Source organism: Dreissena polymorpha, chromosome 8, assembly GCF_020536995.1.
Source record: "Dreissena polymorpha isolate Duluth1 chromosome 8, UMN_Dpol_1.0, whole genome shotgun sequence".
Classification (NCBI taxonomy): Eukaryota; Metazoa; Mollusca; class Bivalvia; order Myida; family Dreissenidae; genus Dreissena; species Dreissena polymorpha.
The window spans coordinates 103,993,685-104,011,125 of record NC_068362.1 but is presented as its reverse complement, the minus strand read 5'-3'; the positions used below and the strand labels follow the sequence as shown (position 1 = coordinate 104,011,125).

General features: G+C 36.4%; 1 protein-coding gene and 1 long non-coding RNA gene across 2 annotated transcripts in view; both read left to right on the top strand.

Annotated features, from left to right (window-relative positions):
• The first annotated feature begins 3,506 nt into the window (after positions 1-3,506).
• Positions 3,507-11,557, top strand: LOC127842752 (uncharacterized). The gene is made up of 3 exons (XR_008031861.1): positions 3,507-3,666; positions 8,746-8,803; positions 11,540-11,557. It is a non-coding gene; the product is annotated as an uncharacterized LOC127842752 (long non-coding RNA).
• A 4-nt stretch (positions 11,558-11,561) lies between these two features.
• LOC127840786 (uncharacterized) overlaps positions 11,562-17,441 on the top strand; it is a 52,907-nt gene continuing 47,027 nt past the window's right edge. The window contains exons 1-4 of the mRNA XM_052369196.1: positions 11,562-12,163; positions 12,718-12,876; positions 14,229-14,493; positions 14,959-16,722. Of these exons, the coding sequence (XP_052225156.1) occupies positions 11,594-12,163; positions 12,718-12,876; positions 14,229-14,493; positions 14,959-16,722 (2,758 nt within the window). The 5' untranslated portion in view covers positions 11,562-11,593. The remainder of the gene's footprint in view (positions 12,164-12,717; positions 12,877-14,228; positions 14,494-14,958; positions 16,723-17,441) is intronic.

Here is a 17,441-nt window from a genome sequence, read left to right as displayed (position 1 = left end):
TGTGATCTAGCCAGAAATTGCGCTAGACGTAGTGTAATAACTCTACACAGACTTTCAAGTGAATATTAGTATATCCCCCTACTTCCGTTACTTAACATATCAAGTTGGTTAACAGTATCGTGCCTTAATTACAATTTATCCCACTTTTACAGCGAATTCGGTTGATTAAAGCCGTGTTTATTAAATTTCATCTATAATCAACGGCAAGGCTATAATCAACGGCACGAAATGACGTCATCAACTGCCGAACCGGGACTACTTTTTCCCACGCACCTCGTCACCTTTATTTGACAAGAGTATCAATAATAAAAACAATCTCAAATGTTTGTCAATCTTAATGACATTAAAACAAAGAAAAGTAGCAAAAAAACGTGTTTGTTGTCATAAATTATCATTTAACCTCTAGTATTAGGTAAATTCAACACTGTTGCAAATATGTTCTGTTGTTGTTGTTCCCCTTTGAAGAAGTCAGTTCGAGTTGCTCCCCTTTGACCGTAGAAAACAATCGTCTGGACCACGAAATCATGTGTTAATTTACAAGCTGTACTCGGATATGCGTCCAACTGATTTTTCTTCAAGTAAAAACCCTTTCTACCTGGCAATGCGCACAAATGAAACTGCATTCCAGTCGTTCATGCGTAAACAATTGGGTGTCGACAAGCTAGGTCAGATGCTGAAGGCCATGGCAAAAGAAGCCGTCTTTCCCGAGCACAAGATAATTAACGAACCACTCAGTTCGCAAATACCTGGTCCAAAAACTTCGAATTGCAAACATTCCATCCACTGAAACCATGGCCATAACAGGGCACAAAAATGGCCAGTCCATAACCAATTATTCCAACTTATCTGTTGAACAGCAGCAAAAGTTTTCAAACATTCTTGCTCAGTCCAGTAACAATCCAACAGCTTCCTCTTGTTCACCTTCATGCACTGAAAATATGGCCGAAATGCAGCCTAGACAACCACTGTCTACCGTCGGACAAGTTGTTCTTGATGTTCGCCGCACCCAGTCACTTCACCAGCAAATTTCTTTCTCTAGTTCGAACAACTTTGCCTCACAATTATTTGGTGCCATCTTCCACATTCAAAATGTTAATGTATAGGCCTATAATAAGCTTAAATCCGAGTTATCTTTGTTATTTCGTCACGAAATAACCACATATTATAACAAAGAAGCAAATGTTTCGCATCTCGTGATCGAGTTGATAGTTTGATATCGAAAGTGAATTGTGTGTGGTGTTAGGCAACGTTGTAAACCAATGTAGTTCCTTGTATATAACAACTTAATGTCATATTGATATTATAAAACGTTAAGATTTGCAATTCAATATGATTAAAATTGTAATTAATAACGCTCGACTCTTTGTTACAGAACGATATTCTGATTAAAAAAAATGATTATTTGATCAGCGGTTATTTTTGGAACGCGGAGTAATACACTGACCTTGGTTACACTACAGTCATTATCAAAGTACGACAAACACTCATGAAAACTAATTTTGTTTAAATAAAAAAAGTTTACTGAATAAAAAGTGGGATAAATATAATAATAGGTTAGTGTTGATTAAAGATCAGGTTTATCATGCTCGGCACGAAAACGAAAAAGCACTCGCCAAGGGTCGTGCTTTTTGTTTTCTAAGCCTCGCATGATAAACCTGATCTATAATCAACACTTACCTATTATTCTCTATATCCACTATAATTATCAGGAGGCAATTTCGTTATCAACTCTATAAACTGACGTATAAACTTTTGACTCCACTATATCAAGTGCATCAGTATAAAGCCTGATAAGGGTCGCTTTATGACAGTTACAGGGTCAAAAAATACACGTGATTGTGAGGAACATCCTAAGAATGCTTTAACTAGGCCATTAGATATTATACATAAACGTAGAAAAGACCATTTAATAAAACGCATAGTCGACACTGTATGTGAATCTGAACATAACAAATGCAATTTGAATTTGATAGATACAATTTGGTGAGTAATATAATTAAACAGCGATCTTTAATATGATCAAAGTTGTTTTTTAAAAACGGCGGCAAAGCAACCATTGAAAATGCAATGTAATAACCAATACATATTGTTATTGAAAGCCAGTCAAGGAAAACAATTACTTAATTAGGGCGCTATCCAAATAGCCAAACACATTTGCCAAGAAAACGTGTGGATATATCTTAAAACTTTCACAGCCATCTTCATTTTCTGTTGGCGACTAGGCATGGAAGAACTGCAGCCGTATGCGAACTGGTATTGCTATCCGCGGTGCTATTCTAAATGTTGTGGCTACCTTGTGAAAATCGATGATACTAAAAACCAAACAAGAGACGTGACCGTAGGCAACCAGGCGTGAAGGCTAATAGTGATATACAAAAAAACTTGAATACATACACTGCGAGTTAAAATGAACTTAAATTAAATGCAACAATACGCGACAATCTTAATATTTTTAATATTAGTTCTATATATATATATACCTGTTAGGTATAAAAGATAACTAATTATTTTAAAATAATAAAATTATTCTTATTTTCAGTATTATATTAAATTAACTTCAAGAACTTTATGGAGTTGACTTTAAAATGACCAGTTACAAACTGACTCTGACTGAAATATCGGTCCCTTATGTACTACTAGGTCCTATGTCGACCCAAAACACGATCGAACGACTAAAGACAGGGTCGAACAAACGCTCTGGAGATAGGTACTAGGTACTGCTATTTAAATAGCCAAGAACCGTGGTCATATGTAATCCTTTCAACAACAATGGTGCAATTTAAATAGCCAACAGCTATGGGCATTGACAACTATGTGAAGAGAAGATTGTCAGTTTTAAAAGAGCCAAGTACTGTGACCATGGGCGATATGCGCGGGAGTAAATGGTGCTATTCGAATTGCTTATTTCTGTCACGATTGGCTACCAAGAGTGGAGATCAATGATGAAATTAATCAAACGAAATGAATGCCATCACGTTAAGTATTAGATGATAAGTACAAATATATAGTAGATTGCAAATAAATTAAACATAAAGTATTTGTTAATATTCATTTTTATGTCCCCCACCACTATAGTGGGGGATATATTGTTTTTGCCCTGTCTGTTGGTTGGTTGGTTTGTGTGTTTGTTTGCCCCAACTTTAACATTTGCCATAACTTTGAAATATTGATGATAGCAACTTCATATTTGGCATGCATGTGTATCTCATGTGTATCAATGTGTATCACCATTTTGAGTAGTGAAAAGTCAAGGTCAAAGTCATCCTTCAAGGTAAAAGGTCAAATATCGCTCATTTTAATGTACACCTTTGCAATATTGAAGATAGCAACTTGATATTTGGCATGCATGTGTATCTCATGGAGCTGCACATGTTGAGTGGTGAAAGGTCAAGGTCATCCTTTAAGGTAAAAGGTCAAATATATGGGGACATAGTGTTTCACAAACACATCGCTTGTTTCAATATTAAATAACTGTAAGTTGACGTGTCGTAGTTAACGGCCTACTTTTTCCCAAATAGTCCATATACAACGTTTATGGCAATCTATTGAAACGGTAGCTATCTTGTCCATGGAAAAGAGTCACGTTTCCGGTCGGAATTAAATTTAATTCGAAAGTTGGAACAAAATTTGATGTCAAACAATTATTTTAAACAGATGTAGTTGAAGGTTAAGTACACTATTTAAAGGTTCCCCTTATCTATCTAGTTAGGGATCGTTATTGATAAATCAATATTTGTGAACGGACATTTTAACACGTTTCTTAGCTTCTTATTTAGTTTCTTCAATGCAAAGTACGTTTAAACTGTTTATTAAAGCTTACATATCAGAATACTATGATATATCTATTGATAAGGGCGAAATACAGGACAATAAATTCAGTTTTGATATATTTCAGTTTAACGTAAATGATTTAGTTGAATATGCGCTATATATATATATGATTCAACGGGAAACGCTAAGTGGTTTCCCCGGATCTATTTTTAGACTAATGGAAATCCAGTTGAAAATAGATGCTAGGATCCCTAGTAATATTTAAAAGATATTAATTGCGTTGAAGGTGGCTTACAATTTAAATTGAATAAGTGTATGTTGTGCGTGGGAAAAAACTAACGTAAATTGATTGGTAAGACAAGAAGACGGACATTATTTATTACCAATACAATTTGTCCAAGGGTTTGCAGTTAATCGATTTGATTTCGCAGCCATGTGCCTTTGTTTACCACGACACGTATGAATCAAAGATTGATATTAAATAGTATGGATTAACATGTACCTACTTGTACATTTTCGATGAAAGCTATTTATATATTTATAATCATACATAATTCTGTTAGCTTATCCATGGAATGCCTCGACTATTTTCTTGCGACGATTATTTTTTTCGACATACCAATATAAACCCGCAAACGCAGTCGGAAAGGGAAGTAAGAATTCACACTGTCGCTCTCTAGATTTGTCCCTTGGTTGGTTGGTTGAGATTGGTTAATCTATCTACATAAAATGTTATAAGTTTTGTTATGTTATGTTGTTTTAACTAGTTATAGTTTGTTTGTCGTACAAATATACATAGTCTTAGTAGTATCACAAATGTGATAATGCTATTATAGACAATCAAGTCAAGAACAAAGGCGTGCTGTTTCTAAGACGTTTATTTTACAACTGGCAGATAACATGTGGCTAGTGCCGGGTAGCGGTCAGTGGGCATTCGCATAGAGATAAACATGCAGACACGTGTTCGACATATATTACATCCTCCTCTCTTTAAAGAAGAAAATTTATACATAGCATAATAAAATTCAATACCATTTCAAATATGTATTTCAATAGCATAATTTGTTCGTTAACTTTATATATTTAAATTCAATGAGTATTTGTATATGTAATACTGATTTTGGTTTTGAATATGATATTAGTCATGCACCTTTATTTAAGCTGTATCTGTAAGCTATAAACCATATTTATATACAGTTATTTACATATCCATTGATCACCACTGTACAGTTTGTTCGGCTTCACAACGGTACCCGATCGTGTCTGATAAGGGCCATTGATTGGGGCTGCTGATCTGTTAATCTCTTGATCAAAGTTGTTTCTGTTGGGAGTGTTATTCGGGGTTACTTGTGGGAAAGTCTGTGCTAAGATGTTAGGCTCAAAATCGGTAATGTCCGGGAAGCTCTCATTGGTTTTGCGTAACATCCTACGATTACGACGATAAATGCCGCCGTTTCGCGTTTGTACTTCGTAAGATCTTTCACCGTGAACCTTAATGACTTTGGCTGGTATCCATATTTTGCCATGCTGCATTCGAACATATTCATTGACTCTAAGTTTTGGAAGTGTTTTTGTTGACCTATCAACATTATGCTTTTGTTTTTCTTTTTCTCTCTGTTTGAAAGATTAAATATGTTTTGTGTTAACTGTTTGGGGACGCAGATGTTTTGGGTAACCGGTATTACAGATTCAGTGCGTCTGCCCATTAGCAGTTGTGCAGGGGTGTAGCCAGACTTAAGTGGTGTGTTTCTGTATTAAAGAATGAACAAATAAGGATCTCGTCCGCTTTCGTTTGCTTTTTGCAACAAACGTGTTGCTATTTTCACGGCATTTTCTGCTAGGCCATTTGACTGTGGATGTAGTGGACTGGAAAATACTTGCGTAAAATTCCACTCATTTGCAAAGTTTTTCATTGCATCTGATGTGTATTGACCAGCATTGTCGGACATAAGTCGGTCTGGTATACCATGTCTAGCAAAGTGACATTTGAGTTTTCGTACGACTGTTGTACTTTTCATGTCAGGTAGATAGTCAATTTCGAAATAATTGCTGTATGCGTCGACAGTAATCAGGTAGTCTTTGTTGTCAAGTGTGAATATGTCAGTAGAGACATATTGCCATGGTCGCTGTGGTACCTCATGTGAGATCAGTGGTTCTTTATGATTTGACTGGCTGTATTTCTGACAAATGCTACAATTTAGCACATAGTATGTTAACTGTTTTGCCATGCCGGGCCAAAACAATGCTCCTTTTGCCCTGAGTATTGTTTTCTCGATACCCATGTGGCTATTGTGAACTGATTGCATCATTTCCTGTCTGACCGGTCCTGGTATAACTATTGTTTGACCTCTTCAAATCATGTCATTAGCACAGGATAGCTCATCCTTTTGGTTCCAGAATTCTAGAATTGACCTGTTACACTGTAACCTTGTTTCTGGCCATCCGTCCAAGATAGTGGCTTTTAGCATTTGCATCTGAGGGTCATTCTTTGTTGCTTCGCGTAAAAGTTGAATTCGTCGGTCAGTCACATTAATTGATTGCATAACAGTGTGTACGTGCAAGTCAAGGCCTTCTAATTCAAATGAATTTGCGACTGGTTGTCTGGAAAGTGGATCTCTTATTGGAACTTTTTTCTCGCTAACGTATTGCACGTCAAGGTCGTATTTCTGCAATTGTAACATCATTATTTGCAGACGGGTGGGGCAACAGAAAGTGACTGTTTCATGATTGCTGATAATGGCTTGTGATCTGAGTGTACTGTCACACGTCTACCGTAAATATATTGATGAAAGCGTTTGCAACCAAACAATATAGCCAGCATCTCACGCTCTATGTTTGCGTAACCAGATTCAGTCTGTGTCAATGTTTTTGATGCATAGGCTATAGGGCGGCCATCTTGAAATATGGCTGCGCCAACACCGTGCTTTGATCCATCACATTCAAGTGTAATTGGTTTCTTAGGGTCAAAGAATGCTAAGACAAGACTCTGTGTAATAACGTGCTTCATTTTGTTGAATGCGTTCGTCTGTGCGTGATCCCAGATGAATTCAACGTCTTTCTTAAGTAAAGATCGCATGGGACTCGTTACTTCTGCTAGGTTTTGTGCAAATTTTTGCAGGTAGTTGACCATGCCAAGTAGGGTTTCCGATTCCGTCCTGTTCTGTGGAATACCTAGCTTTGTGATCGCTTCGATTTTTGAAGGATCGGGTTTCAGTCCATTTGATCTGATTACATGACCAAAGAATGTGACTTCTTGAACTGCGATTTTGCATTTGTCCGGGTGAAACCGTACTCCGTTTGCTCGTGCTCGCTCGAGACAACGTAGCAAATTTGTGTCATGTTCCTGTCTTGTCTTTCCTGTTACCAACAGATCGTCGACAAGCGCTGTCATGCCCGTTAGTCCATTAAATACTTCGTCCATTTTATTTTGGAACAGGTCCGATGACGCAGAAATTCCAAAAGGAAGTCTTAACCATCTATAGCGACCCAAAACGGTGCTAAATGTCGTCAACAACTAAGATTTTTTCTAACTGAATACTCCAGTATGCATGCGTAATGTCTAGTGTACTAAAGTACTTAGCATCAGTCAGTTTTGACGTCACGTCTTCTAGTGTTGGCATTGGGTAGTGTAGTCGTCGTATGGCGTCATTTAATGCTTTTGGGTCTAAGCAAATTCTCAAATCGCCTGTTTTGGGATTCTCTACAACTACAATTGAGTTAACCCAGTCAGTAGGTTCGGTAACCTTAGCAATTATGCCACCACGCTCTAAGCGTTGGAGCTCATTATGTAACTTATCCTTAAGTGCTTCCGGTACTCGTCTAGCGGGGTTAATAACAGGTATGGCATCAGGCTTGATGTGTAATTGCAAACACCTGGAATGTTTCCTACGCCTTAAAAAAGGTAACTGTACTCTTTCAGTACCGATTCCTTGTCTAAAGGGGCATTTCTGGGATAATTATCCACTGCGTCGGTCAGTGTGATCAGACCTAGGTCAACAGAAGCTTTGAGGCTCAGTAGAGGGGAAGCATTACCGTCCAAAATGTAGCACATTTGTTCGGTAATCTTATCTTTGTATCTCAATGTCAGTTTAACCATCCCTTTCACCGGGAGAGTGTTTCCAGAATATGAGGTTAATCGGCTATCTGTCGCTTCCAATGGGGTTTTGAGATTTAAAGTGCGAAAATGTTTAAGCGGTAAAACTACGACTGCACTACCTGTGTCTATTTTAAATTGAATCGGGACACGGGAGGGGCCGACATTTAATTGAACAAATGCACGATCAGGATGTGAAGAAAGCTTGCTTACCATATCAATGTTGCAATCAATATTGTAACATGCACTGTCTGTTTCGTAACATAAGTTGTTTGTTTCTGCACTCAGTTCATGCACATTTTTCGACCGGCACACTTTTGCGAAATGATTGTTTTTGCCACAAGTGTGACATGTCACTCCCTTCGCTGGGCATTTCGCAGTCTTTGGATGTTTTCTTCCACAAAAGTCACACGATTGTTTGAAATGTTCCCGCGTCTTCACCCTTGCGGTGTTTGGTCCTGAACGCCTATCTGGCTGTAGCTGTTGCCGCTGGCGTTGCACTGCACTTTCTGCTCTCCTTGTATGGATACGATGAACGTCCTGTTCAGTCATAGTTCGAAGCTGCTTCTGTGAGTACTCGAAAGACTGTGCAATCTGAATTGTTTTGTCGAGAGTTAGTTCTGCTCCGATGTTTATTAGCTTTTCACGAATCTTCGATGAATTCGTGCCAAACACAATACGGTCGCGAATCATGTCGTCTATGTCGCGAAAGTTGCAGTCTCTTGCTGTCAACCGTAGTCGAGTGACGAATGCGTCGATTAAATCGCCGCCCTGTATTTCGTTGTAGAACTTGTATCTCGCAATTATGGGATTCAGCTTTGGCTGTACGTGAGCTTGAAATCTGGTGTAATAGGTGTCCAGTTTCTTTGAATCTTCTTCAGATATGTCACCCCACGTAGAGTGAATATCCCTTCCTTTTTCGCCTGACCATAGTAATAGGTAAGACACTTTTTCCTCCTCGCATTTACCTTTCAGAGGTCCGGAGAACATTAATTCCACGTGTCGTTTGAATTTATTCCATTGCTCTGGAAGATTTGAATCAGTCAAGTTCATACACGGAGGTGTTATTCCCGTTAATTCCATTTTCTAGATAGTTTTACACAAAATAGAATCCAAATTTATTATTTTTTTACTCTGACACCATGTTATGTTATGTTGTTTTAACTAGTTATAGTTTGTTTGTCGTACATATGTACATAGTCATAGTAGTATCACAAATTTGATAAGGCTATTATAGACAATCAAGTCAAGAACACAAGCGTGCTGTTTTTAAGACGTTTATTTTACAACTGGCAGATAACATGTGGCTAGTGCCGGGAAGCGGTCAGTGGGCATGCGCATAGAGATAAACATGCAGACACGTGTTCGACATATATTACACGTTTGTGAAGCGAATTACATTTCTAAAACGATTGAACTTCAACTTAAATATGCTAATACCATTGCGTTTAGATGTTTACAGCATATTTTCATTCAATGGGATAACCACGTTTCGGAATAGTTTGCACTTGAACTTCGACATGTTTACCAATACAATTTTGTACGTGTGTGGATCAAACTACTTCTTCATATCAAGCTATTGAAATTTAACTTGTAATATTGCATAACCATACCATGTAGACGTGCAAGAAATCCCTTTTCATTTACAAAATCATTTCGTTTGTGAGTATTGAAGTATTTCATATCATATTGTGTTCATCAATTGTATGGAGCGAAATACGTGGTCACTTCAAGCGATTGAATTACACCTTGCAATATGTCATTACCATGAATTGTATATATGCAAAACACCTTTTAATGTCCTGTAATTCACACGTTCCTAAGTTATTTGTCATTGAACCATTTTAATTACAGAATCATAAAATATTTGTGCATGACACTTTTTTCCATAATCACTGATTAATACATTTTTTATTTATGCGAGCTTTAACTCGATTATCAAATTGTCTTTCTCAATCTTTAATGAAATATTATTCATTTACGTAATTCGACTGGGTCATTCCGGATATTATTGCTTGTTGTTTTCCTTTTGGCATCATGTAACACACATATTAAGGGCGTATCTCATTTTTCTTCGTACAACTGTTGTATTATCCTTTTTATGTTGGCATTCATTTTTGTGATAGAGTTTACAAAAACACACATTTGAATGTTCTTTACTCAGTGAATCTGAAGTCTTGCTTTTGAATGTTTAAGTAAGTAATTATTTGTTGTTGATATAGTGTTTAATTTTAAATTTGTTCAATATAGCAAATGTCTGAATATTGAAATGCGTTGTTACATGTTTTGCCGAGTTTAATGGCTCTTAACAAAGCTAGTTCAACTTTTCAGACCTTTACATTTATAGGACATATGTAAAAACATGATGCGTTTGAGCAATCCCGATCTTCTATTTGTTATGTTGATTTCGTTCTTGAGTCAGATATAATATATAATTTTCCTGCTAAAAATAGACATTCAAACTTTTAAATGCCACGTTCTTGCTTATAAATTCCGATCTTAAATATGTGTGTGGATATTTTTTAGTTTTAATTTTCCAATTGATCATGATTTATAACTGGAATGCCTGAAGTTTTACTCCTAATTGCATTGAATGAACGCTTTTAACTTATTTGAGATGTTAGAGGTGGAATCATTATCCGAATACATGGACCCTTGTTTTGAATAATTATTCAATTTCAAAATCTGATTCAGACTCATCTATAAAAAACCAGCGTTGATATTTGCTTTTAAACTTTATTTGTTAGTAAAATATCTTTTCTCAAGTTTCAATGGTAAGCTCAATTTCATCAACACTCTTTTTACTTTTTTTGCTGACATTTAGAAATATGAGTAAGGGGAGGATTATGTACCGCTAGAAAGAACTTACACTTTGCCTCTTTGAGATTTAATGTTTTTCTTTATTTTTACCCACTAGCTTCCTTTGACTCGGAATTCCAGCTTTTTGCAAGTGGTTAATCTTTTTTCTTCGGTTTTGGTTTATTTCCTCCTTCATTGAAGAAATCTGATCTTTATCAGCGTCATCGTACTCAAGCAACTAGAGGACGCCATTTTTATTGACCCCTGATGTTTCCTCTAAATTTGTAGATTTGGTCGACTTTAAGAATTAATAATGATAACCATAAAAAATGTCAGTATAAAGATAACACAGATAATTCTATAGTATTAACATAACAGTGTATCAACACAAAGTTTCTTTATTCAAACGACATATGTATTTAAACATACAACATAGTAATAATCACATTACATACACAATAAACACACAAACATGCACACAGAGTATCATAATTGCATCCTAACATGTAATAATGTTTACGCTAATATATAACATCGTTTCAATGAAACATCAAATGAATGGCCAATGAACGGAAGACATCACAGCTTTTATTTCGTTTTATAATTGCTTGACTATTCTCCCTGTTATATGTAACCCATCATCCTCATAGCTTAATACTATTATCATAACATAAATATAAGTGTTATCGTTATCATATTATCAGGTACATAGTTATCATCGCTACCGTTGTTCTCACATTCGACATCTTAATCACCACTATAATCAACTAGTATATATAAACAACTACAATTGTAACCACATACAAAATCTTAAACGTGTTAAACATCATTCTCCAAATGTCTGCACCGATGTCAATACTTTTTATTTTTTTACAGGGGATATTCAAACCACGAATGATTTCCTTCTTCAATGAAGCTAACTAATGCATTATGGCGAGTCTAGCTGATGTGTTTACTGATCAGGAAAGGACGAACTGGTTGAAGGCATGGCTGGCAATCGATATTGCAAAGTCTGGTCTAGAGCAGTTCGCGGAGAACGAGGCTAAAGTTCTACACGTTAATATATACAACACTGTCTTGACAGGTGGCGCAGTCGCGTGTTTTAACTGTCAGACTGCAAATGTGTTGAAATGCCCTTCACCAGGAATATGCAATAAACGAGGAGCAAATAGTGTATGTAAATCGATGCATGATCACGCATTAAAACAACCACGACCATGTCCTGCTAACGTTTGTAATAAAGTCCTTGTCGAAATTTCAAAGCAACATAAATTTTCAAACCCTTCCTGGAAAAATACATTTGCGAATGACTGGGCTTCAAATCCATGGCAAATAGCCAAAGTGTATTTGCCTCCGGACGGTTATACTGGAAAGAGCTCGGTTCGAGATACAGACTTCAACGGAATCATAAGTTTTATGATGAATTGCAAACATTTTGATAACAAGTTTTCGTTCCCGATAGCTTCAGGAAAAACACATCTGCCATGCATCTTAACCAAGGTGAATATAGAGATGTCTTATTAAAAACCTTATTATTAGGCCTTCAAAAAGAGCACAATATAATTTAAACTTCCATCAGAGCGGTAGCCCGTAAAGTCAAGTTGCATAAGTTTACTGATATTTTTGGAAAGGAAAACATGTTTTCACTTTCAAATAAACGAATACTTGTATTCTGGATTGTGATTTCAGTTTGACTCTTACCAAACACACAATCATGGGGCAATACATTTTTGTGACACTTCCCACCAATCAATTTATGTCACTTGTGAGCATGGGTAGATACGTAAAAACACGTTGTTTTGTTTTGACTGCGCAAAACACATTTGTTAAGATGATGTTAAATAGAAAATGATTTTTAATTATTTCGTTTTTTTTTAACCTATAATATTGTTTTCAAAAGTGTATTATATTATAAAGTTGTTTACTTGAATGCCATGAATATATATTTTGATATTTTATCCACGCTCTACTGGAAAATCAGTATTCAAAGCGGTTATCGTTACAAGCAAGCAATATTTTATTAGGCAATACTTAATCTCATACATATTGTTTAGGCGCGAGACATTGGCAGAACTGTCCGCCATACGTCTACGTGCAAGGTCACAGACACAGATCTCCATGACATATTCATAACGCTGACAAGCCTGCTGACTGACCCACAATATTTAGCAAACGACGTTGCTGCGCAGGAGGCTGTGAGAAAATTAGCACAGGTATTGGATAAAAATTGCGGGAAATAAAATCAGCGTTATCAATTTACTACGTGTTTGTGAAATAAGGTATAATTATAGATTTTCACAGGTTAATGTATTGTTATTGTAGCATAAAATGATATATAACTACAATTTATCAATTACGATGTTGTCCGGTAATCTTGCGCAGCTAAGGGTCAATTGGTTTAAAAACATGTTCTTTTATAAATTGGCAACATAATATCTAAATTTATTATATAAATAATAAGTTCATGTGCTTATTAACACAAAAATATCTAATTAATTCAGTGAAGTACTGTCCGATTTGATTTCGAAACAAACATGACTCACCTCATTTTCAAACTATCACAGTGTCCGGTAATCTTGCGCACTTTGTGTAATGACCTCGTTTAGGCAAAATTGTAGACATATGGTGTCAAATTATTGACAAAAAACATTGCAGAAAAATATTTTAAAAATCAGTTTGTAAAACCATTAAAATTAAATGTGGATTTCTAGTGCAGTTTATGTTAACTACAAATCACCAAATAATATAGTCATTAGTAATAGTGTACAATTAATAAAAAAAAGTACCGGTATGCGTGAAAAAAATGTTTATGCATAACAGGTTTGATTTTACCACGATCATGCTTCCATAGCTTACAGAAAATATCAAAACTAGGCCATTGCGCATGCGGAGGTCATACCAAATTGGTTTGACAGAATGGCGGGAAATGATGACTATGTCGTCTGATGCGATATATTTTCATGTTCAAACATAACATAACTGATTGGATATTGTGGAATGGAATGCTAAATTACACGTTGGATTTATGAATTATTAATTTAAAGTATGAGAACGCTAAAGACTGCAGGGAATTTGTGATTTATTTCGAATTTTTCGTAAAACGGACAGTGTTTACGATGTATAGGGATGACGCAAACGGTGTTTAAATGTAATGATCGAATTTTATTTTGCATGGAATACGTACCTTTTAAATCCGTTAATTCTTAAAAATGTAAAATTCCATCTTTCATCACTAAAGAAAACCATTCGTCGTCTGCGAGATTCGCAAATGCGAAGTGCGAAAGATTACCGGACGTGCAAGATTACCGGACTTAACTGTATAAATTAGCATAAAGATGTGGGATATTTTTATTGACTAAATTTACAATGAATATATTAGTCTTTGTTATAGTGTACTTGTTATTTTACGAAGGATGAACCTAGCAACGCGATTGAAATGAAGTATGCGTAGTCTTAATAAAGCCGTATACATACTCGCGCATATGCATCAATATTTATAAAACATTATTCATTTTAAATCGTGTTTGTTTTTAAAAAGAGTTAAAATATAATTTTCTCTGCATAGCTACAAACCGATGGTCTGAAGCTAACAACGAAGGAAATTGTTGATTTGCTAGAGGCTGCACAAGTTAAACTACACACTGTAGAAAATATAACTGAGAAGGCTATTGATGAGATGCGGATTTACATTGACCACTGTAGAAAGGATCTCAGCGCACACAAGGACAATTGTAAAAAGGAACTCGATGAACATACGGGCAAATGCAAAGAAGAATTTGATGAACATCGTCGAAAGTCTGCAGAAACAGACTACGAACAATCTTGTAAAGGTATATCTATTTTTGTAAAGGTATTTCTGACTTCAGATTGCATGGCAAGTCATGAATCCGAACATTCAGCATTCGTTTAAAACTTGCTTTTTACAATAAGCGCAGTTATTGAACTACACTTTAAACAGCAAACTATTAGTGTTAATTCCAGTATGTTTTCTATATGTAATTGAAATAAATTTGGCGATTATGACCGCAAGGATTAAACGATATGGTAATATTAAAGTGATTTAGATTATTTGGTGTACATGCATTGAGTACCACACAAAAAATGAAGTATTACTAAATGCTGTGACTTGTTCAAATATTGCTAAATAATTTGTTGATTTAATTTTTCAAAAAGCTCACATGTGATCAGCAGTGCTCGTGATCAGATTCAATATGAATCAATTAATCAAACCTTTACGAGTGTTCAAGAAAAATATATAACGCAACTTACTTGTATAAATACATACTGTGTTTCAGATTTTCTGCGACGGTTGATGGCTCATTACAATGACACTTATAGCAATGTATCTATTTCAAATTTGGATCAGAGTCTTGATAAGCCTTTAGCAGATATATATGCAACACCAAAAATACACCGTATTGAAATCGAAAAAAATGGAAAACACGTTCAAAAGGATCGAGTACTGACATACAAAGACATATTTTACACAGATGATAAATCAAATCGGCGTATATACTTACAAGGCGAACCCGGTAGAGGAAAATCTACGTTTTCAGCTAACTTAGTTAATGACTGGTCCAATAGAGCTCGGACGTCATCGGCCTCTGACGGTGAAACTAAAGCATTCTATGACGTTTTCACACTTCAAAAATTCAAGTTCCTATTTTTGGTCACATTGAGAAATTCGAGAGGTCAGACCGAAGTAACGCAGATGATAAAGAAGCAGCTTATTGACACAACGTTTTCCGAAGACGAACGCGCCGATGTGTATAAACTCTTTGTACAAATAATGAAAACTGAAGTTTGCCTCGTAGTACGGGAAGGTCTCGATGAATGGGTGTCTCCCGATGGTAGTAACCTAGCTGAACCTTCCATGGCTGGATTTCAGACCGAAACGAGCACGATACTTACAACATCTCGACCATGGAAACTGGCTGATGAACGTATCAAGAATTCGCAAATCGACAGTCTGTTAGAGATTGAGGGGATAAGTGATCCATATTTATTTAGTGAAAATATACTTCGATGCATAACTGACCAGACGGAAAAAATACACGAAATTGCGGAGAAATTTGAGTCATTCGTAATAGATCGCGAACTCGAATCGTTATCATCTTCACCGATGCTGTTCACGCTGGTCATCTGTACTTGGATAAACACAATTGATAAGAACGAGCATTTAAAAGAATCGTCATTGTGTGCACTTTACACTACTCTGCTTGAAAGTCTTTGTAAAAAGGCTAACAGTGCAACTGGTTATTTTAACGATTCGAATCCTCCACCTGTGCACTGTTTTTCTAGCACAAGTTATATACAGCCGAACATTGAACACTTAGATAAGCTCGCTGAAGTCGCGTGTAAATTGCTCCTCTCTACTGAGAGAGAATCATCGATTGTTTTCAACGATATAACATTGTCCAACTATTTTTCTCAGGACGAATTCACAATTCGAAAGACTTTTGCACTGAAGGCGGGAATATTAACAAACAGGAAAGATAAAAGTCGGACAGGAAGCTCAAACTCTTTCGTTCACAAAACTGTGCAGGAACTTCTCGCAGCATATCATATCGCCCGTAATCCAAACGTTATAGATGACGTTGTATCCACATATCTTAAACTACACAGAATATCATATCTCGAATTATCACAAGTGCTTATATTTGTGTGTGGAATGAACATATCTGCTGCGAATAAACTTTCGGCTTTGATGGATCAATATGACGTTCCTGATCTTTATGATTTCGAAGATTATGATGACCCCCTTCCTCCCCCGGAGTTTCAGAAAACCATTGAGTCTGGAATAAGAGAGGCAGCTGCTAACAATCTTGATGGCAAACAGCTGAAACTCAGTCATTTTTATATTAATAAAGAAAACATAAAAGATGTAAGTAACATATGGTCTACAAACACATTCAACGCCAAGGCCTTACTGATAGGCACGTTTGAAAAACTGAGTTCAACTGCACGTGGCGAGCCGACATCTCATTTTGAGTTTAACCTGTCATCGTGCCACAAGTTGGAAAGATTGTATCTATCGGGGAGCGGCCTATGGCTTGGAGGTAAAATATACGAATAGAGTCGAAACTGACCTAACGGTCACCTGAGAATAACGGTCACCTGCAGACAACGGTCAGTCTATTGATCCCGACGAAAATCACTCTATATTAAACTTTAGAATAACGGTCACCTGTCCATAACGGCCAACGGCCACTATATTCCACTCCGAAATTCATGTTTGAACTGAAAACAACGGTCACGCGTCAGTCGTCTCGAGTCGCGAAAATTAAAAGCATAGAACATAATTTGTCCGTCTATTGTGCGGGTCAAGCGTCTGATAGCGGTAATTGCCTTTGATAGTTGTATGACCGAAAGTCATGGTTTACCTGAAACAACGGTCACGCGTCAGTCGTTTCGAGTCGCGAACATTAAGAACAAAAACGAAACAGGTGCACGTAACAATAAGAACGTGTATAAATAGCAATTATCGGCTGCATTCATAACGACAAATCATGAGCGCGTGGCGAAGTCAATAACTCTTTACAGCTGATAAGGTGTTTAAACAACACTAAGCTGGCGAGTGTTGTTATAAGAAGGCGATAAACGGATTAGTGATCGTCTATTCAGGAAATATGTAAACTTAATTGCAACTTTTATAACACACTAAATAATTTTAACAGGACTTAGGCTTCTTTTTCTTAGAATTAGAACGATACCTTTATACGTTCGGACGTGACGTCAATGACACGTGACAATCTTTATTAAAAATACTGCCCAATAA